This window comes from Aquarana catesbeiana, linkage group LG06 (assembly GCF_042186555.1).
Source record: "Aquarana catesbeiana isolate 2022-GZ linkage group LG06, ASM4218655v1, whole genome shotgun sequence".
In the NCBI taxonomy this organism is placed as follows: Eukaryota; Metazoa; Chordata; class Amphibia; order Anura; family Ranidae; genus Aquarana; species Aquarana catesbeiana.
This window is the reverse complement of record NC_133329.1, coordinates 64979817-65003449: the sequence shown is the minus strand read 5'-3', so window position 1 is coordinate 65003449 and position 23633 is coordinate 64979817. Positions and strand designations below refer to the sequence as shown.

The 23633-nt window shown below is 47.0% G+C and overlaps 1 protein-coding gene across 4 annotated transcripts in view; it reads right to left on the bottom strand.

Moving 5' to 3' along the window:
* Positions 1–23633, bottom strand: part of LOC141148562 (uncharacterized) — a 168022-nt gene that overhangs the window by 41916 nt on the left and 102473 nt on the right. For 2 of the 4 annotated variants that reach the window (XM_073636115.1, XM_073636116.1), the window contains exons 14-15: positions 9089–9436; positions 8682–8993 (exon numbers count right to left, since the gene is read on the bottom strand). The exons of 1 other annotated variant lie outside the window; for it this stretch is intronic. In XM_073636115.1, coding sequence (XP_073492216.1) covers positions 8682–8993; positions 9089–9436 — 660 coding nt within the window. The remainder of the gene's footprint in view (positions 1–8681; positions 8994–9088; positions 9437–23633) is intronic. One more of the 4 variants, XM_073636117.1, reaches the window with a different exon arrangement.

Genomic DNA, 23633 nt, shown 5'->3' with positions numbered 1-23633 from the left:
ACACTGCCTGTCCTCTATTGGGACCCTCTGGCAGCACAAACAAAACATCCATTTTGTGAATCTGAGCAGTTGCCTCGAAATAGGCCTTGACTGCTCTTACTACACCCAACGAATGTAGTGATCTCTCTTCCAGAGATCCGCTACTTTAAAGGAGAAAACCTACTAGAATTAAAAAATTCTGTGGAATCTCCTCTTACCTTATCCAGCTGCAGGGTTCAGTTAATACAGACCCAATCTTCACCTCTTATGGTGGGTTCCATTTGAAAAAACCATCAGAGACTGGGGCCCCCTACGAATAGGGGGATCCTGCAGTTCTGGGCCTGTAAAGCACCCAGCTAGAAATTAGGCTAGAAAACCATTTTCTAATCTGCGGGGTCCAGCTCTCTAAAAAGAGAAGCGTTACAGGTGAAACCTCGTTTCTTCGGACACGAGGCCCGGGTACCATTCAATTTGGCCACAAAAGGACACTTTGAATGGATCCGGTCTGCCTGGCTTGCCCCAGTATAGGATATTCCCTTTTGGAGCTCAGCGCAGGACATCTTTTACAAGTCCATCACCTAAGACACTGGCGTAAAAACTGAGGTATCCCTGCAAGGGGAGGGATTATATAGGGGGTTGAACTTTCTGATAGGGTGTGCCAGTGTCCAATCACCAGTGATACCCTATATAACCCATCAGTAATTACTGTGGCTCTGTGTCCCTTGATGTTCGAGAAAGAAAAAGAGCGACAATTTTGAAAAAAAAACACAATATCTTTTACTTTTTGCTATAATAAATATCCCCAACCAGGCCCGGACTGGGACAAAAAATAGGCCCGGGCATTTTAGGCTGAGCAGCCCATTTTTTTTTTAATACAGATCAGGGAAGCATGACATGTTTTTTATTTAACCTACCCCACCCCACCCCCTGGCCCCCTCCTGCCACAGTGCGCTGCCAATTGTAAGAGGAGTGTATATGTGCGGCTGCGGGGCTATCCTGGCTGGAAAGCTCAGGATAGTTCAGACCAGTGGTGGTGTGTCCATAAGGGGCGCACGGGCGCCGCCCCCTCTCTCCTACCACCTCTCTATCACCATAGATAGATTCATGCATTGCATGAATTTATCTATGGTCGCCGCTGCCATCCCCTATTCAGGTGCCTAACCCCTTTTCGGGCGCCGGGCACCTAAATTACAGTGGTGGGGGTGTTTTTTGGAAGCACCTGATTAGAGCCATATGCTCTAATAGGCGTCCAAAAGATGAACAGAGGGGCGCCATGCTGGGCGTTTGCTGTTCATTCAGCATTGTGTTAGGAAAGCGAATGAATATTCGCTTTCCTAACACTGAACTGCCTTTCAGCCAATCAGGTGCTCGGGTCTGTTACCTCTCACCTGATTGGCTGAAACAGGAGCTGTGATTGATTGTCGCCTATCAGGCGTCCAATCATAGCACAGGACGGGAAGAGAGGACGGGAGAAGACATTGTGGAGGACATCGCCACCGTGACCCGCTGCCCCACCAAGACAGGTAAGTGCCGGGCGGGCGGGGGATGCACACTGGCAGCAATTGGTGGGCACAGTAGCGGCAGTTGATGGGCACACTGGCAGCAGTTGATGAGCACAGTAGCGGCAGTTGATGGGCACAGTGTCAGCAATTGATGGGCACAGTGTCAGCAATTGATGGGTACAGTAGCTGCGTTTGATGGCACAGTGGCGGCAATTTATGGGTACAGTGGCGGCGTTTGATGGGCACAGTGGCTACATTTGATGGCACGGTGGCGGCAATTGATGACACAGTGGCTGCGTTTGATGGGCACAGTGGCTGCATTTGATGGGCATAGTGGCTGCGTTTGATGGCACAGTGGCGGCAATTGATGGGCACAATATCAGCGTTGATTTGATGGGGGGGGGGGTTTCAGTTAACTTGCGCCCCCCCAAAAAATTTTGAGCACCAGCCTCCACTGGTTCAGACTAGGATCCAAACACACCTAAGCTCACTCCTGCCAAGGGGAATGCTGCAGCTGGCTTTAAGACTTCAGCCCGGGTTCACACTACTGCGGTTTGAGACACCACATATAATTCACACAGGAATCAGAGCACATTCCTGTGTGAATTACATGTGGTGTCTCTGGGGTGCGATTTGAGCCATGGATTTGTATGGCTCAAATTTCAGTGCATTCACACGAAACTGGTGCTTTATTGTCCACACCAGAATCAGATTGCATGGGTGTTCACACCCATGCGATCCAATTCGGCAAACTGCGCTGAGTTTTGCAAACCGATTGCCGGGTGTCGTTAACTTAACATACACTCTGCAATTGGTTCACATGGACAGGTTGCGATTTTAGATGCAGTGCTGAAACCGCAGCAAATTTGCTGTGAATTCGCACCACATCTAGTGTGAATCCAGGCTAAGAGATAACAGTTAATTTTAGGGCACATTAAAAATATATTACCCACAATTATATATAATATAATCCAAAAGGTGGCCTGCATTTAAAGTGTATATAAGTGTATGATTTTTTTGCTAACACTGAACTTACCCAGCCAGCCAGTACTAAATATACCACAATTACAAACACAAAAGAAAAAAAAAATCATATATACATGTAGCGGGCACCTACTTTTAGGTAGGTGACCCTTTTTGCTAACCTTCTATGTCAGGTAACTTTAGACAGGCTTATGCTTTTACAGCAGGCCTGTTGTTGTTAAATTACCATTTGAGTGCCAGGTAGTTTATGCGATAGTCTCGACCAATCATTGATTTGTTTGGTAATGACCGGGACTCTCGTATAAAAAGGGGGTCACATGGTGTCCGAGAGAGTTCGAGTCCAGTCCTGCTCTGAGGAGCGAGAGAGCCAGCCTGGTTCCCGGAGGGGGAGGTGGAGGTTTTTCCCTCCACGAAGCCAACGGAGCTTCACCTTTGCGAGGAGTGTGAAGAACCAATCCTCATGGAGGAACAGACGACATCTTACAGAATGTAGTCGCTTATGTCGTTGGCCGCCCCTGTGGGGAGGGGAATGAGCCACAAAGAAGCAGAGTAACTAGGAATCCTTGTGGGAGAAGTAGAGTCAAGCGAAAGGAAACTGGATGATAGGAGAAGCACAAAGGCTATTGATCAAGTGAGTGAAAAGCCCAAGGGAGAGGTACTGTCCAGAGGCTGAGGGATGTTGGTACATAAGTCAGCAAGACAGGTTGTGGCCTGTAAATTTGGGTTCAACATTGCCCCGGGATTCCAATCAGTCAAGCGGGAAAGGTCATTCAGAGTGACTCTTGTCGTTTATTCTGGGACAGAAATTTACTTCCCTCTTTCCTGATAAAGTAATCATCCAGCTTTAAATTGCTGTCTCCCGCAATGCTATAAGTCTTTGCAAGTGAAGCAAAGGAAAAAGATCAGAAATCAACCAAAGAGCATCTCAAAGGTAGTCCTTCTCCCATCCCAGGTTATGTTGATGAATAAAGCATTAAGAAAAAGCATTAAGGACTGTGACTTTTAAATCTATGGGCTGCGAGGGTTGAGTGGTAAACGTGAATTACGGATATAACAATTATTAAGCCGCTCCTTCGGGGGTAAGCACTGCATACACTTAAAATTCAGGACACCTTTTGGGCCCAAGAACTGTCCCTCTCTCACACAATGTTTTACACCTGCATTTACACACAGCATGATGAGAGCATGCTTTGGTCTGGTCAGTGGTCTCTTTTACACAGGAAAGAATGATGATGAACTACCTCAGCATCACTCTTTACTGTATAAAAGAGACCACTGACCAGACCAAAGCATGCTCTCATCATGCTGTGTGTAAATGCAGGTGTAAAACATAATTGTTTTGCAAACAGGCAGGCTGGCATCACTCACATTTTAGCAGTCTTGTCTAGGCCCTGGTATCTGTGGCTGCAGATACACCTTTCCGTTTCCAAAATCAGGCAGAAGGGGACTCCTCCAGGCAGCTCTTCCCTCTTCATGGTCACCTGACCCCTTAATTTCCGCCCCCCTGAGCAGAATAGTCGGACGGCCGCGGAGCTGGCCGTGGTGAGGTCGGGTGAGCGGCCCCAACCCACGGAGCAGCCCAGATGCCTTGGGAGTGGGCGTGGGGACTGGGGACCCCGGCCAGATAGACATGGATTCAGAGTCAGGCCCGTAATTGACATGTGGCCGGGCAGCCCTATGGTCAGTCCAGGCCTGTCCCCAACATTTAAAAAAAAAACAAAACAAATTTCTTCATCAGTTTATTGGGCTGATATATATTCTACATATTTTTGGTAAAAAAAAAAAAAAATCACAATAAGCGAATATTGATTAGTTTGCACAAAATTTATATCATCTACAAAATAGGGGATTTACGTAATTTTCATTTTTTTTATACTAGTAATGGCGGCGATCTGTGATTTTTATTTAGACTGCGACATTGCGGCCGACAGATTGGACACTTTTGACACTTTTTTGGGACTATTTACATTTATACAGCGATCAGAGCTAAAAATAGCCATTGATTACTGTATAAATGTCACTGGCAGGGAAGGGGTTAACACTAGGGGGCGATCAAGGGGTTAGCTGTGTTCCCTAGGTGTGTTTCTAATTGTGGGGGGATGGGACTGACTGGGGGAGGAGACATATCGTTGTTCCTACTTAGTAGGAACACACGATCTGTCTCTACTCCCCTGACAGAAACGGGATTTGTGTGTTTACACACACACACATCCCCATTCTCGCTCTGTCAGGAGCGATCGCGGGTGTCTGGCGGACATCGCGCCCACCGGGCACGCGCATCGGCTCTGGGGACATGCTGCTATAGCATCTTAAAGAGCCGACGTACAGCTAAGGTGATTTGTGCAGCTGTGCCAACCTGCCACAGTATAACTGCGGCGGCTGGTTGGCAAGTGGTAAGCTAGGAACATTTTCAGGAAATACAGCAAATACAGTATCTCGCAAAATTGAGTACACCCCTCACATTTTTGTAAATATTTTATTATAACTTTTCATGTGACAACACTGAAGAAATGACACTTTGCTACAATGTAAAGTAGTGAGTGTACAGCTTGTATAACAGTGTAAATTTGCTGTCCCCTCAAAATAACTCAACACACAGCCATGAATGTCTAAACCGCTGGCAACAAAAGTGAGTACACCCCTAAGTGAAAATGTCCAAATTGGGCCTAAAGTGTCAATATTTTGTGTGGCCACCATTATTTTCCAGCACTGCCTTAACCCTCTTGGGTATGGAGTTCACCAGAGCTTCACAGTTTGCCACTGGAGTCCTCTTCCCCTCCTCCATGATGAGCCCCAGACCATGACACTCCCACCACTATGCTTGACTGTAGGCAAGACACACTTGTCTTTGTACTCCTCACCTGGTTGCCGCTACACACACTTGACACCATCTGAATCAAATAAGTTTAAATTGGTCTCATCAGACCACAGGACATGGTTCCAGTAATCCATGTCCTTAGTCTGCTTGTCTTCAGCCAACTGTTTGCTGGCTTTCTTGTACATCATCTTTAGAAGAGGCTTCCTTCTGGGACAACAGCCATGTAGACCAATTTGATGCAGTGTGCGGCGTATGGTCTGAGCACTGACAGGCTGACCCCCCACCTCTTGTACCTCTGCAGCAATGCTGGCAGCACTCATATGTCTATTTCCCAATGACAACCTCTGGATATGATGCTGAGCACATGCACTCAACTTCTTTGGTCTTCTTATAGCCTAGGTCATCTTTATGAAGAGCAACAATTCTTTTTTTTAGATCCTCAGAGAGTTCTTTGCCATGAGGTGCCATGTTGAACTTTCAGTGACCAGTATGAGAGAGTGAGAGCGATAACACCAAATTTAACACACCTGCTCCCCAATCACACCTGAGACCTTGTAACACAAATGAGTCACATGACAACGGGGAGGGAAAATGGCTAATTGGGCCCAATTTGGACATTTTCACTTAGGGGTGTACTCACTTTTGTTGCCAGCGGTTTAGACATTAATGGCTGTGTGTTGAGTCATTTTGAGGGGACAGCAAATTTACACTGTTATACAAGCTGTACACTCACTACTTTACATTGTAGCAAAGTGTCATTTCTTCAGTGTTGTCACATAAAAAGATAGAATAAAATATTTACAAAAATGTGAGGGGTGCACTCACTTTTGTGAGACACTGTACCTGTTGATCTTGCTAAAAATACAGAGTCCTTGTCACTTCCTGTGAGCTGCATTGAAGAATACCTTCCTTCCTAGCTATCTTATTTAAACCACCAATTGTCTTGCCTCCTGTGTAATGGAGATGAAGAGATACGGACATGTTTGTAGTTCATATCTGGAGAGCAGTATAGGCTGACAACCATGGCTCCCTCCATAAATACAATGGGGGAGGAAGTGTTATTTGCAGGATTACCAGTTGAAAATAAAGCAAAGGAAGCTTAAAAAAGGAAACAAGTGCAGACACCAAACTAAGGCCTCTTTCACACGGATGATCCGTATGTCCGTTTTTCATCCATCCGTTTTCGGATGAAAAACGGACATACAGTCATCCCTATGGAGCGTCGGATGTCAGCGGTGACATGTCCGCTGACATCCGACCCCGCTCCGATCCGAAAAGTGTAACGGAGGAAAAACCTACTTTTCCCTCCGTTTTCGGATCGGATCGGATGACGACGGACACTACGGACCGTCATCATCCGATCCCCCCATAGGGGAGAGCGGCGCTCTGACAGGTCCGTCGCTGCACCTGTCATCTTCCTGCTCAGCGGGGATCGGCGGAGCGATCCCCGCTGAGCCAGCGTGTGTTCACGGGGCGGATCATGACTGATCTGCCCCGTGTGAAAGAGGCCTAAGGACTAGTAATCGACAAAATATTACATTTTTGGCTTTGGTTTTAGATACACTTTAAACATAAATGCAAAGCTTTTAGTTCATTACTATTTAAAATTGGAATGTTGTGAAAGCTGCATGTTTTCTAAGCGCACAGAAAAGCATACATTTTCTAGTGGGTTGCTGTACATTTGGAAATGCACAGATGCAAATGAATGGTAGCACAAGCGCGCTGGGCATTTTAATATGGGTTGCTGAGCATTTGGAAATGTGCAGATGTGGATGAATGGTAAAGCAAACGCAATGTGCATTGCCGTTTGTTTTCTAAACACATGACAAAGCACATGTTTTCTTTGCTGGTTGCTGTGAACACATCCAAAATGGTAACACTGACGTGACAGACTTTGCTGCATGTCTTTTAAATGCATGGCAAAGGGTGCATATTTTTATTGCAGGTTGCCATGCGATCAGAAACATGCAGATGCCAGCAAACGGTAATGCAAGTGAGCCGCACGTTGCCATGCGTATTTGAAATGCTCGCCAAAGCGTGCGTTTTCTTGCAAGTTGCCGTGCATTCAGAAATGTGCAGATGCCAATGAATGGTAACACAAGTTTGATGCACGTTGCCATGCGATTTCAAAATGCTCCGCAAAGTGTGCGTTTTTTCTGCAGGTTGCCACATATGCGTTGCTATGTGTTTTTGAAATGCACAACAAAGTGCCTATTTTCTGTGCTGGTTGATTTCGTAAACATGACGTACTTTGCTGCACATTTTCAAAAAACACAACACAAAGCATATATTTTTTATTGCAGGTTGCCATGCATTTGGAAACAGGTGGATGCAAAAAAATGGTGATGCAAAATTGATTTTTGGGAAAGGGAAGTATGACAAACCATTACACAGAGCTGGGAAGTATAGAAAACCATTACATAGAGCAGAGGAGTATAGAAAACCATTACATAGAGCAGGGGAGTATAGAAAGGCCCTAAGCTCCTTCCTAATACAGGGTATCATGCAACCTAATGCCAAAAACACTATACAATATAACATAAAAAAGTTTTGCAAAGCCAATGAAGCTCCCAAGACAGATGCACTCTCAGATGTCCTTCTGCTACTTTGTCTTTCTTTCTTCTCTCTGATAAGCACCTGAAGATTTCCAGTTACTTAAAGCGGAGTTCCACCCAAAAGTGGAAATTACGCTTATTTGTCTCCCCCCCTCCGGTGTCACATTTGGCACCTTTCAGGGGGAGGGGGAACCTGTTTCTGACAGGTCCCCTTCCTCACTTCCGGACCCGGTGCCATCTCTCAGAAGCTTGGCCTTCTTCCTCCGCTGCCAGGTCAATTATAAAGAGCAGCACACTTCACGCATGCGCAGCAGGGAACTAGCTGTGAAGCTTCGCTGCCCGGTTCCCTTACCGGCAATGGCAATAGCTGCACCTGACAGCCAATCTGAAGATCGGCTGGGGTGCTGACATTGCGGCCTCCATGGACAGGTAAGTGTCCATATATTAAAAGTCAGCAGCTACAGTATTTGTAGCTGCTGACTTTTAATTATTCATGCGGGGGGGGGGGGGGGGGGGTCAGACATCCGCTTTAAAAGTTAGTTCCAGAAATTATCTCAACCTATGCATGTCTTCAACCTAAAACACTTTCACACATGCCTTCCAAACACACATTTAATTCAATGGAGCTGCCTGACAAATACCCTAAATGATGAAAATATTCAGGTGAACAGAGAGAAGTATAGAGAGTAGGGTTTTACCTAATGGTGTAGAGGCAGAGCTTTGGACATAACCCTGTACCACCACATACATCAGGTTTCATTTTTCACAGTGTAGTAAAAGTGTGCAAGTACCTTTTTTCTTATTAACTTTTGTAGAATTCCTAAAGGCTGGTACATCTCTTACCTTTATCTTTTATAGAAAATTCCTTGTATTCCTCCTCATCCATGGACTCGTGCCTCCAGGAGACTCGTACTCTGAAATCTGGACTCTGTAAAAGATCCTCGGAAACCCCACATTCACTCACAACAGTGAAAGTTTTATTTAGCATAGGTGTATATTTCTCCTGGGATTGGCAGCGTTGTTTCAGCTTCTCTCCTGACCAGTAATTCCACTCAATCTGGATGTGTTTGGGATAGAAGTTCTCCAGTATATGACAGAACGTCACTTTCCCGATGCCCAGAGATGGTTTCATTGATTTCCTGTTTTTCGGTTTACCTGGAAGAACAATATATTTGTGTAAGGGTTTAAGACTTTCATTTTGCACAATATCACACACATGTTTCTGCTTTGTACATTTCTTCTGTACTCACCCTGCACCTGTAGAGGTCCTGATTCTCTCTCTATGGGTCTCTCCAGGCTGGGATGGGACACTCTACACATGATCTCCGATTCTCCATCTGCTACAATTGGTGTGAAGAGCAGTCTGGCTGTACAGGAATAGGTGAGATCGGACTGTCTCTGGGACTGGATGTCTGGGATCTGGTACTTCTTATCTTGTGATAGAGGAATATATTCCTGGGCTCCTTTCTCCTTCCTGTACCAGATCACAGTCACATCATCAGGGAAGTATCTGGAGATGTTGTATTGTAGAGTGTTCCATCTCTCTGTTAGTACATGGGGTATGGGGACCTCCTCAATCACCGGGCACCAGGACAGACCTTTATAAATTGAAGTGAGATTATAATATATAAATAAGTTATTTTACTTAATAAAATGCTTTCCAAAGAGACAACCCCACCTGCCAGGCCCGGACTGGCCATAGGGCACACCGGGCATATGCCCGGTGGGCCGGGGCTGCCGGGCCACATGTCAATATCGGGCCTGACTGACTTCCTGGGCAGCTGCTTGAGCCGGCCCTGCTCACGCGCTGCCGGCCTCTCCGCGGCCGGCTCCGCGGAGAGGGCCGCATGCATGTCTATCTGGCCGGGGTCACCAGTCCCCACCGCCCACTCCCAAGGCATCTGGGCTGCTCAGTGGGTCGGAGCCGCTCACCCGGCCTCACCACGGCCAGCTCCGCGGCCGTCCTACTATTCAGTGCAGGGGGCGGAAATGAAGGGGTCAGGTGACCATGAAGGGGGAGGAGCTGCCTGGAGGAATCCCCTTCTGCCTGATGTCGGAAAGGTGTATCTGCAGCCACAGATATCAGGGCCTGGACAAGACTGCTAGAAAGTAAGTGATGCCAGCCTGCCTCTTTGCAAAAAAAATTTGTTTTACACACAGCATGATGAGAGCACTCATGTAGTAGTAGTAGGTAGTTCAGCATCACTCTTACTGTGTAAAAGAGACCACTAACCAGACCAAATCATGCTCTCATCATGCTGTGTGTAAATGCAGGTGTAAAACATTGTGTGAGAGAGGGACAGTTCTTGGGCCCAAAAGGTGTCCTGAATTTAAAGTGTATATATGCTTTTTTTTTCTTTTGTGTTTATAATTGTGATATATTTAGTACTAGCTGGCTGGGTAAGTTCAGTGTTAGCAAAAAATCATACATACACTTTAAATTCAGGACACCTTTTAGATTATATTATATATAATTGTGGGTAATATATTTTTAATGTGCCCTAAAATTCACTGTTATCTCTTAGCCTGGATTCACACTAGATGTGGTGCGAATTCACAGAAAATTTGCTGTGGTTTCAGCACTGCATCTAAAATCGCAACCTGTCCATGTGAACCAATTGCAAAGTGTATGTCAAGTTAAAAACACCCGGCAATCGATTTGCAAAACGCAGCGCAGTTTGCCAAATCAGATCGCATGGGTGTGAACACCCATGCATTCTGATTCTGGTGTGGACAATAAAGGGTTCTGTACCAGTTTGATGTGAATGCAGTGCAATTTGAGCCATACAAATCCATGGCTCAAATCACACCCCAGAGACACCACATGTAATTCACACAGGAACGTGCTGTGATTCCTGTGCGAATTACACGTGGCGTCTCACACCGCAGTAGTGTGAACCCGGGCTGAAGCCTTAAAGCCAGCTGCAGCATTCCCCTTGGCAGGGGTGAGCTTAGGTGTGTTTGGATCCTAATCTGAACCAGTGGCAGCTGGTGCTCAAAATTTTGGGGGGGCGCAAACAAACTGAAAAAACAAAACATCAAATCAACGCCGCCACTGTGCCATCAAACGCAGCCTCTATGCCCATCAAACGCAGCCACTGTGCCCATCAATTGCCGCCACTGTGCCCATCAATTGCCGCCACTGTGCCATCAAACGCAGCCACTGTACCCATCAACTGCTGCCAGTGTGCCCATCAACTGCTGCCAGTGTGCCCATCAACTGCCACTACGAGCCCATCAACTGCTGCTACTGTGCCCACCAATTTCTGCCAGTGTGCACCCCCCGCCCGCCACTTACCTGTCTCGGTGGGGCAGCGGGTCACGGTGGCGATGTCCTCCACGCTTGATGTCTTCTCCCATCCTCTGCTATGATTGGACGCCTGATAGGCGCCGTCCAATCACAGCACCTGTCATGTCAGCCAATCAGGTGACAGACAGATAACAGACCCGAGCACCTGATTGGCTAAGAAGCGGTTCAGTGTTAGGATATCAAATGACACAACGCTGAGTGAACAGCAAACGCCCAGCATGGCGCCCCGCTGTTCAACTTTTTGGACGCCTATTAGAGACTATGGCTCTAATAGGCTCTAATATATTAGAGCCTATGGCTCTAATCAGGTGCTTTCAAAAAACACCTCCGCCGCTGTAATTTAGGTGCCCGGCGCCCGAAAAGGGGTTAGGCACCTGAGTAGGGGGTGGCAGCGGTGACCATAGATTCATTGTTGGTTAAATAACAAACATTTCATGCTTCCCTGATCTGTATTAAAAAAAATACAAAATGGGCTGCTCAGCCTAAAATGCCCGGGCCTATTGTTTGTCCCAGTCCGGGCCTGCCACCTGCCCACTGCCTGTTACAATGCAGCTTTGTAGAATTACTAAATATTAGACATCACAATAACGCCTAAGGCCCCTTTCACACGGGCGGACCGTATGTCCGTATTTCATCCATCCGTTTTCGGATGAAATATGGACATACATGCATCCCTACGTGATAGCAGGTGTCAGCAGATGAACATCCACTGACACCCGATATCATCCGTCCCCGCTATGGTCCGATTCTGAAGACGGAGGAAAATCCTATTTTTCTATCCATCTGCAGAGCGGATCGGATGAACACAGACAGACGGTCCGTGTTCATCTGATCCCCCCCATAGGGGAGAGCGGAGATCTGACAGGGCGGTCCCTGAACAGGGACCCATGTGAAAGGACCCTAATTCATAAAGAGCTATGAAAAAACTAAGCCAAAACAGCTTTTTACTTATGTTTGCATTTTGTTTTTGGCTGTAATGTTGGCAAAAAACGGTGAAGGACCACATCTGGTTTTTAGTGTAATATAACCATACAAGCCTGTTTGCAATAACAGGGTACCAGACTAGCCATTGTAGACTAGTTGATAATGGCCAAAAGTATGCTTAACATAATTTAGCAAATGTAACCAGAAGAGCAGATGGGAATGTGAAGTGTTGGAATTTGAAATATCTGAGCGAAGTATTTCTGGTGTCAAAATTTCAAACCTAAGAAATTTTCATGGAACATAACCTGATATTAAGGACATTTTCTAATTTTTGCTATTATCAATAACTGCAGCCAATCAGAAAGTTCAATTTCTGTTAAACCATTAGCCAATCAGGATCATAGAGGTTTGATTGTGATTTTCTATAGCAATATTGCGTTATTTCCAACGATATAAGGAACACTCTATCTTATCACAATCTATTAAGACTTCTGAGCAGTTAGTGGGCAGTAGGGATGAGCTTCGAGTTTGAGTCGAACTCATGTTCGACTCGAACATTGGCTGTTCGCAAGTTCGCCGAACAGCGAACAATTTGGGGTGTTCGCGGCAAATTCGAATGCCGCGGAACACCCTTTAAAAGTCTATGGGAGAAATCAAAAGTGCTAATTTTAAAGGCTAATATGCAAGTTATTGTCATAAAAAGTGTTTGGGGACTTGGGTCCTGCCCCAGGGGACATGGATCAATGCAAAAAAAGTTTTCAAAACGGCCGTTTTTTCAGGAGCAGTGTTTTTAATAATGCTTAAAGTCAAACAATAAAAGTGTAATATCCCTTTAAATTTCGTACCTGGGGGGTGTCTATAGTATGCCTGTAAAGGGGCGCATGTTTCTCGTGTTTAGAACAGTCTGACAGCAAAATGACATTTTGAAGGAAAAACCCATTTAAAACTACCCGCGGCTATTGCATTGCCGACAATACACATAGAAGTTCATTGATAAAAACGGCATGGGAATTCCCCACAGGGGAACCCCGAACCAAAATTTAAAAAAAAAAAATGACGTGGGGTTCCCCCTAAATTCCATACCAGACCCTTCAGGTCTGGTATGGATTTTAAGGGGAACCCCGCGCCAAAAAAAAAAAAACGGCGTGGGGTTCCCCCCTAAAAATCCATACGCAACCTGGCAGGCCGCAGGAAAAGAGGGGGGGACGAGAGTGCGGCCCCCCCCTCCTGAACCGTACCAGGCCACATGCCCTCAACATTGGGAGGGTGCTTTGTGGTAGAACCCCAAAACACCTTGTCCCCATGTTGATGAGGACAAGGGCCTCATCCCCACAACCCTGGCCGGTGGTTGTGGGGGTCTGCGGGCGGGGGGCTTATCGGAATCTGGAAGCCCCCTTTAACAAGGGGACCCCCAGATCCCGGCCCCCCCCCCCCGTGTGAAATGGTAAGGGGGTACTTACCCCTACCATTTCACTAAAAAATCTGTCAAAAATGTTAAAAATGACAAGAGACAGTTTTTGACAATTCCTTTATTTAAATGCTTCTTCTTTCTTCTATCTTCCTTCATCTTCTGGTTCTTCTGGCTCTTCTGGTTTAGGGGGACTCCCACATCATTTTTTTTTTTTAATTTTGGTTCGGGGTTCCCCTTTGGGGAATTCCCATGCCGTTTTTATCAATGAACTTCTATGTGTATTGTCGGCAATGCAATAGCCGCGAGTAGTTTTAAATGGGTTTTTCCTTCAAAATGTCATTTTGCTGTCAGACTGTTCTAAACACAGGAAACATGCGCCCCTTTACAGGCATACTATAGACACCCCCAGGTACGAAATTTAAAGGGATATTACACTTTTATTGTTTGACTTTAAGCATTATTAAAATCACTGCTCCTGAAAAAACGGCCGTTTTTAAAACTTTTTTTTGCATTGATCCATGTCCCCTGGGGCAGGACCCAGGACCCCAAACACTTTTTATGACAATAACTTGCATATTAGCCTTTAAAATTAGCACTTTTGATTTCTCCCATAGACTTTTAAAGGGTGTTCCGCGGCATTCGAATTTGCCGCGAACACCCCAAATTGTTCGCTGTTCGGCGAACTTGTGAACAGCCAATGTTCGAGTCGAACATGAGTTCGACTCGAACTCGAAGCTCATCCCTACTGCCCACTAACTGCTCAGAAATCTTTTTTTTTGCATTGATCCATGTCCCCTGGGGCAGGACCTAGGTCCCCAAACACTTTTTATGACAATAACTTGCATATTAGCCTTTAAAATTAGCACTTTTGATTATTCATGTTCGTGTCCCATAGACTATAATGGTGTTTGCGTGTTCGAACGAACTTTTTTCCTGTTCGCATGTTCTGGTGCGAACCGAACAGGGGGGTGTTCGGCTCATCCCTAGTGGGCAGCTATGAATATGAAAATGAAAGTTATAATATCTTTGTGAAATAGACTCTCTCAGTAACGAGTTCTGGCCAGCCCAGGAGAATGTTTTAAAAAAAGAGCTTTATACATTCCTATGTGAAAAATTTAACTGGATATTAACATTTATAGATAATAACACCATTGCTGAATGTCTTCTAGGGGATCAAATTAGACCATGCTTAACCACTTAAGGACCGGGCCTATTTTTCAAACTTGTTGTTTACAAGTTAAAATAATTTTTTTTGCTAGAAAATTATTTAGAACCCCTAAACATTATATATATTTTTTTCTAACACCCTAGAGAATAAAATGGCAGTTGTTTCAATACTTTTCGTCACACTGTATTGAGCTGCGGTCTTACAATTTTTTGGAAAAAAATTCAATTTTTTGAATTAAAAAATAAGACAACAGTAAAGTTAGCCCAACTTTTTTTTATATGATGAAAGATGATGTTACGCCGAGTAAATTGATATCCAACATGTCACGCTTCAAAATTGCGCCCGCTCATGGAATGGCGACAAACTTTAACCCTTAAAAATCTCCATTTAACAACGTTTAAAAAATTCTACAGGTTGCATGTTTTAAATTACAGAGGAGGTCCAGGTCTAGAATTATTGCACTCGCTTTAACGATCACGGTGATACCTCACATGTATGGTTTGAACACCGTTTTCATATGCGGACGCTACTCATGTATGCGTTTGCTTCTGCACGCGAGCTCGGCGGGACGGGACACATTTACATTTTTTTTTTTTTTATTTATTTTACCTTTTGTTTTAAATTTTTACACTGTTCTTTAAAAAAAAAAAATAGTGTCATTTTTATTCCTATTTCAAGAAATGTAAACATCCCTTGTAATAGAAATAAAGCATGACAGGACATGATCTGGGGTCAAAAAGACCTAAAATGCAATAAAAAAAATTAAATAGAAATAAAATGTCATTTAAAAATAAAAAATGTCCCTTTAAGAGCTATCGGGGGGAAGTGACGTTTTGACGTCACTTTTGCCCTGTAATGATATGGAGACGGGTGGGGGCCATCTTCCCCTCACTCGTCTCTATACCAAGCCAGGGAGCAGACGCGATCGCCTCCGCCACTGCCGGCGGCTCCGGTAAGCGGCGTAGGGCACCGGAGAGCGGCGGGAGGGGCCCCTCTCCCGCCACCGATAAAAGTGATCTTGCGGCGAATCTGCAGCAGAGACCACTTTTATCTGAAAGCAGACCGCCCGCTGAAGAAGAGGATACCAGGGTTATGGCAGCTAGCTGCTGCCATAACAACGATATCCCTCTTCAAAGTAGCAACGTATAACGACGGCGGGCGGTCTGGATGTGGTTAATAGAGGTTTGTTTGCTTTCCTCTAGATCAGGGATCTTCAAACTATGGCTGTTGTGGAACTACATGTCCCATGAGGCATTGTAAAACTCCAACATTCACAGACATGACTAGGCATGATGGGAATTGTAGTTCCTGAACAACTGGAGGGCCATAGTTTGGAGACCCCTGCTCTAGATCAACTGTCGGTATAGGGTTCCGTATATGGAGGGTTTTTTAAAAAAATCCTATGTATTTTTTTCTATTGGTTGAACTAGATGGAATCACTGATTAAAATACCCAAGCTCTACTGTTGGTGATGCTAACCAAGGCTGAAGACTGGAGCTCGTGGATGGGATGTGCAGTCCCTCAATACTTTTAACATTGATAGATATAAGCCAGCAACTCGGTGGACTAAAACATTGAAAATCTTTATTGGCTACACAAGTACATCCAGTAAAACAATGCTAACTTGTTTCGGCCACACAAACACATTAATAATTGTTTTTCTGGGTGTACTTGTGTAGCCAACAATGATTTTCAATGTTTGAGTCCACCAAATTTCTGGCTAATATCTGAACTAGATAGACTTTGTGTCTTTTTTCAACCTAAGTAACCATCTTCAGGATTCTGTTACCTGGAGATCGTTTTCACATTTGCCACATTCAGCAGTTGTCTGAATTACTGTTTTGAGAGTAATGACTATTTCTTTCAAGGTGAATGAAAGTGAATTATTTGCAGATGTTGATTTGTGTTCTTTGTTGGTTTTGTCCATTACAATCTGACACCTGCCTTCACATCACACAACTGTGAGGTTGTGATTTCTGTGCCCCATTGCATAATGCGATTAAGATCTTGAGATAACTACATTTAAATGCATACTTGTAAGCTACTAAAAGAGTCTAGGTCTGCATTTTGTAGTTAGGTTTTTCGCTGTCAACAAAGGAAGTATGCAAGCAAAGCTGTTATTATCTGACATTAATTGTAAAGTTGGTTGAATGTGAAAATTCACAGAAAATAATGAAGTGCTGGAATTCTGATTATGGTGTCCGTTTATGAAGCAGTGATCAGTGGTGATCCCAAAGATCGCCGCTGATCACAGCCCATAAACGGTTTATGAAACAGAGATAATCAGGGGGAGTAGGGTGCCCACATGTCCCAGATTGCCTGGGATTGTCCCTTAATGCATATTTTTGTCACGTGTCCCGGGCACCTTCATTCCGGGACTATACAATGTCCCGGAATGAAAAAAAGAACACACCGCCAGTCCGCCACCCTGATAAATAATTTGCTGAACTCTGGTTGCTAGGGCCGCCCCGCCTCGTGTCTAGAAACTAGTGACGTCGGCTGACACGTGGGTACCTTAGCAGCGCGTCTCACTCCACCCACCTCCTCTCCTTCTCCGCCTCTGGCCGCAGCAGAGAGAGAAAGAGAGCAGGCACACTAGAGCATCTTCATTTTGTATCTCCTCCCAGGATCCAGCCTGTCACTGTGCCCAGTGCCATTACCGACCCCCGGAGCCGCCGCCGAGTACTCCCGCAGCCGCTGCCTGCAGCAGCACACTGCCAGCAGCCAGCTGAGTGGCCCAACTTCTCCAGTTATCCTCCTAAACTTCCTCCGGCCCATAAGGACCGCCTGCGCTGCGACCCGACTCCGAGCCGACAGCAAAACTTCCAGGTTTGTGTTTGTTCTGTTGTGGCAGCAAATATCATGACCAGACCAGCTCTAAAATGTGATACAGCAACTTCCTGTTTCTCCGAGTCTTTACACTTCCCTTCATTCTTTAGTCACTATTAAATTATTAAAATCTTCAGATGCTCCACTTCTGTAATTACATCTGTTACATCCTCTACAATACATCAAAAAATAACTGCACTTTTTTTTTTTTGCACAGTTTCATATAGGATTATACAAAATCACATATTTTTGGAAAAAAAAAATCGCAATAAGCGTATATTGATTGGTTTGCACAAAAGCTATAGCGTATACAAAATAGGGGATAGATTTATAGTATTTTTTTTTTCAAAAATTGGAAAAAAAGTATCAAAAACCAAAAAATATTTTTTAGGGGTGGAGGGGGGAGGCGGGTTTTGTCCCTGAATGGTAGTTTGGAAATGTGGTCACCTTAGGGGGAGAAGTGTTTGAACATGTTCTCCCACTGATGATCTCCACACACCGAGAATCCTCATTGACTGACCCAGAAACGGCCAGTTTATGAAGCTGCGATCTCAGCGCTTCACTGGTGATCCGTGTAAGCTGGTGAATCAGGGAGTGAAGAGAGAATCCCGGGGGATCTGAGGGGGAAGGAGGAAGATTATTAACTTCCTTATACCGCGTTCAGACCCCCAACACTGTAACTATGTCCCCCTGTCATGTTTATGTGTATACATACAGGGCTTTTTTTCAGGGGGAACTTGGTGGAACTCAGTTCCACCACCTCTGGCTCACACCCTCTGCTCCCTGCCCACCACTATCACTTGTAATTACAGAATTCTAATCTCTTTGGCTCTATACACCACCACAATGGATTTGAAATGAAACTAACAAGATGTGTTTTAACCACTTGACGACCACCTCACGCCGATGTACGTCGGCAAGGTGGCACGGACAGGCAAAATCACGTACATGTACATGATTTGCCTTCCGCGGGTGGGGGGTCCGATCGGTCCCCCCCCGGTGCCCGAGGCGGTCGCCATTTGTTCCCGGGCGATGAGAGGTCAGGGGGAGGCCATCCATTGTTGGCCACCCCCTCCCGATCACTCCCGGCGAATGAGAATGCTTCCTTTCCCTCTGTAATGTAAACAGAGGGAAAGGAAGTGATGTCATCCCTCCTCGAGTCGGTCTTTTTGATCCGGCGCCGAGGAGAGAAGACATCAAGTAAGTCTGCACAACACTACACATCCAGTAGAACACGCCAGGCACACTTGTCACCCCCCTGTACCCCCCGATCACCCCCTGATCACCCCCCTGTACCCCCTGTCACTCTGACACCAATAGCATTTTTTTTTTTTTTTTTGCATTGGTGTCAGTTTGTGTCAGTTAAAAGTTTTAGGGCAGTTAGGTTAGCCCCCTTTAGGTCTAGGGTACCCCCCCTTAGGTCCAGGGTACCCCCCTAACCCCCCCTAATAAAAGTTAACCCCTTGATTACCCCCCGTCACCAGTGTCGCTAAGCGATCGTTTTTCTGATCGCTGTATTAGTGACACAGGTGACACTAGTTAGGGAGGTAAGTATATAGGTTCGCTGTCAGTGTTTTATAGCGACAGGGCCCCCATATACTACCTGCTAAAGGTTTTAACCCCCTGATTGCCCCCTAGTTAACCCTTTCACCAGCGATCACCGTATAAGTGTTACGGGTGACGCTGGTTAGCTAGTTTGTTTTTTGTAGTTTATTACAGTTTATTACAGTTTATTATAGTTTTAGGGCACCCGCCGTTTATTACCCTATAAAGGTTTAACCCCCTAATTGCCCGGCGGTGATATAAATTACATTTTTAGGGTCAGTTAAGGTCTGCGTCGCCCCAGGCAGCGTCAGATTAGCGCCAGTACCGCTAAAACCCACGCACGCAGCATACACCTCCCTTAGTGCTATAGTATCTGAGCGGATCGATATCTGATCCGATCAGATCTATACTCCCCAGCAGTTTAGGGTTTCCTGAAACGCAGTGTTAGCGGGATCAGCCCAGATACCTGCTAGCACCTGCGTTTTGCTCCTCGGCCCAGCCCTGCCCAGCCCACCCAAGTGCAGTATCGATCGATAACTGACACTTACAAAACACTAAGCACACATAACTGCAGCGTTCGCAGAGTCAGGCCTGATCCCTGCGATCGCTAACAGTTTTTTGGTAGCGTTTTTATACAGTCGCTGACAGTCAGGAGCTTTTTTGCCTGTGAGTCTCACTAGTGTACCCCTAAATTTAGAGCCCAAAATGGCAAATCGAAGGTACACTAGTGAAGAGGCCTACACGTTTCTGAGTATGACAGATAGTGAAGAGGAAGTCACTCATCTGTCAAGTTCAGGCTCAGAATACGAACCTGTAGAGGACAGCGGCTCCATGACCAGTGGCGTTGTTAGGTGGGTGCGGGGGGTGCGGGCCGCACCGGGTGACACCCGCCAGAGGGGTGACACCCGTAGGTAGCGGCACACACCGCTACACTGCCCGCTGCGGCTTGTGCTGTGTCCCGCAGCACAGCGGGCTGAAGCCGCCTCCCCCTCCTCTCTGTTTACTTCACACAGGAGGAGGAGGAGCCCGAGGGACACACACGGCTGTGTGTATCTTCCGGTCCGCGCTGTTCTGAGGTCTGTAAACTTTATGCTTACAGTATGTGGGTGGATATGTGCAGGGGGATTCTATACTAATGGGGGGTGCTGCACTGGGGGGATTCTATACTAATGGGGGTGCTGCACTGGGGGGATTCTATACTAATGGGGGGTGCTGCACTGGGGGGATTCTATACTAATGGGGGGCTCTGCACTGGGGGGATTCTATACTAATGGGGGGCGCTGCACTGGGGGGATTCTATACTAATGGGGGGTGCTGCACTGGGGGGATTCTATACTAATGGGGGGTGCTGCACTGGGGGGATTCTATACTAATGGGGGGCGCTGCACTGGGGGGATTCTATACTAATGGGGGGCGCTTCACTTAGAGGAATCTATACTAATGGGGGGTGCTGCACTGGGGGGATTCTATACTAATAGGGGCTCTGCACTGGGGGGATTCTATACTAATGGGGGGTGCTGCACTGGGGGGATGCTATACTAATGGGGGGTGCTGCACTGGGGGGGATTCTATACTAATGGGGGGCGCTGCACTGGGGGGATTCTATACTAATGGGGGGCTCTGCACTGGGGGGATTCTATACTAATGGGGGGTGCTTCACTTAGGGGAATCTATACTAATGGGGGGTGCTGCACTGGGGGGATTCTATACTAATAGGGGCTCTGCACTGGGGGGATTCTATACTAATGGGGGGTGCTGCACTGGGGGGATGCTATACTAATGGGGGGCGCTGCACTGGGGGGATTCTATACTAATGGGGGCGCTGCACTGGGGGGATTCTATACTAATGGGGGGTGCTGCACTGGGGGGAATCTATACTAATGGGGGGTGCTGCACTGGGGGGAATCTATACTAATGGGGGGATTCTATACTAATGGGGGGTGCTGCACTGGGGGGATTCTATACTAATGGGGGGCTCTGCACTGGGGGGATTCTATACTAATGGGGGGTGCTTCACTTAGGGGAATCTATACTAATGGGGGGTGCTGCACTGGGGGGATTCTATACTAATAGGGGCTCTGCACTGGGGGGATTCTATACTAATGGGGGGTGCTGCACTGGGGGGATGCTATACTAATGGGGGGTGCTGCACTGGGGGGATGCTATACTAATGGGGGGTGCTGCACTGGGGGGATTCTATACTAATGGGGGTGCTGCACTGAGGGGGATTCTATACTAATGGGGGCTCTGCACTGAGGGGGATTCTATACTAATGGGGGCTCTGCACTGGGGGGATTCTATACTAATGGGGGGCTCTGCACTGGGGGGATTCTATACTAATGGGGGGCTCTGCACTGAGGGGGATTCTATACTAATGGGGGCTCTGCACTGGGGGGATTCTATACTAATGGGGGTGCTGCACTGAGGGGGATTCTATACTAATGGGGGTGCTGCACTGAGGGGGATTCTATACTAATGGGGGGTGCTGCACTGGGGGGATTCTATACTAATGGGGGGTGCTGCACTTAGGGGAATCTATACTAATGGGGGGTGCTGCACTGGGGGGATTCTATACTAATGGGGGGCTCTGCACTGGGGGGATTCTATACTAATGGGGGGTGCTGCACTGGGGGGATGCTATACTAATGGGGGGTGCTGCACTGGGGGGATGCTATACTAATGGGGGGTGCTGCACTGAGGGGGATTCTATACTAATGGGGGCTCTGCACTGAGGGGGATTCTATACTAATGGGGGCTCTGCACTGGGGGGATTCTATACTAATGGGGGCTCTGCACTGGGGGATTCTATACTAATGGGGGCTCTGCACTGAGGGGGATTCTATACTAATGGGGGCTCTGCACTGGGGGGATTCTATACTAATGGGGGCTCTGCACTGAGGGGGGATTCTATACTAATGGGGGGTGCTGCACTGAGGGGGATTCTATACTAATGGGGGTGCTGCACTGAGGGGGATTCTATACTAATGGGGGCTCTGCACTGGGGGGATTCTATACTAATGGGGGCTCTGCACTGGGGGGATTCTATACTAATGGGGGCTCTGCACTGGGGGGATTCTATACTAATGGGGGCTCTGCACTGAGGGGGGATTCTATACTAATGGGGGGTGCTGCACTGAGGGGGATTCTATACTAATGGGGGTGCTGCACTGAGGGGGATTCTATACTAATGGGGGCTCTGCACTGGGGGGATTCTATACTAATGGGGGCTCTGCACTGAGGGGGATTCTATACTAATGGGGGGTGCTGCACTGGGGGGATTCTATACTAATGTGGGCTCTGCACTGAGGGGGATTCTATACTAATGGGGGCTCTGCACTGAGGGGGATTCTATACTAATGGGGGCTCTGCACTGAGGGGGATTCTATACTAATGGGGGGCGCTGCACTGGGGGGATTCTATACTAATGGGGGCTCTGCACTGGGGGGATTTTATACTAATGGGGGCTCTGCACTGAGGGGAATTCTATACTAATAGGGGGCTCTGCACTGAGGGGGATTCTATACTAATAGGGGGCTCTGCACCGACGGGGGATTCTATACTGATGGGGGTCAGCACTGGGGGGGGGGTGTATGTACTGATGGGGTGGTCTGCACTGAGGTGGGAGGTTGATACTGATGGAGGGGGGTCTGCAGACTCTGTACTGATGGGAGGGCTGTACTGAGGGAGGGGGTCAGTACTTAGTGGGGGGTCTATACTGAGGAAAGGGGGTCTGCACTGAGCGGGGGTCTGTACTGAGGGAGGGGAGTCTGTACTTAGTGGGGGGGTCTATATTGATGGAAGGGGGTCTGTACTGATGGAGTGGGGTCTGTAGTTAGTGGAGGGGGGTCTGTACTGAGGTAGTTGGTGGAGGGGGGTGACACCAATTTTTTTGGCACCGGGTGACACCAACCCTAGTGACGCCACTGTCCATGACAGATAGCTCTGACGACAGAGTTGTGGTCCCTGCTAAGGTCAGGCGTACCAGACCCCAATCTTCTTCTGTCCTTGAAGTGCAAGAACCGCAGGGCTCTCGTATGGAGCAGAGAAGTACTAGCGCCGCTATTCCTTCTGGTGAACTGCCAAGCACCAGCGGCCTAGTACACCCTGATCGTACATCCAGCACTGCAGTATCACGTGGTGACGTGGCGAGTCCCATAAGTGCAGTTCAAGCTGGCGAGGTGGCAAGCACTAGTAGTGTCCCGCTGCCACCAAGAAGACAAAGACAGGCCCGTCGTGCCCATAGTGCCCTTCCTGCTGCATTGGCCAATCCGAACTGGGAACCCTCCACTTCTGCAGCACCCGTACTTCCCCTATTCACTGGCCAACCCGGAATTCAGGTGGAAACAGTTGACTTTACGCCACTGGATTTTTATTCACTGTTTTTCACCGAAGATCTCTATAGATCTATTGTGGACCAAAGCAATTTATACGCTGGTCAACACATCGCCGCTAATCCCCAGTCCTCCCTTGCCAGAGATTGGAGACCAATTACGGTCTCCGAATTTAAGACCTTTCTGGGCCTTTCCCTCCTCATGGGGTTGAATAAAAAGAGTGAGTTGCGGTCATATTGGTCCACTGACCCAATTTACCATTCACCCTTGTTCTCTG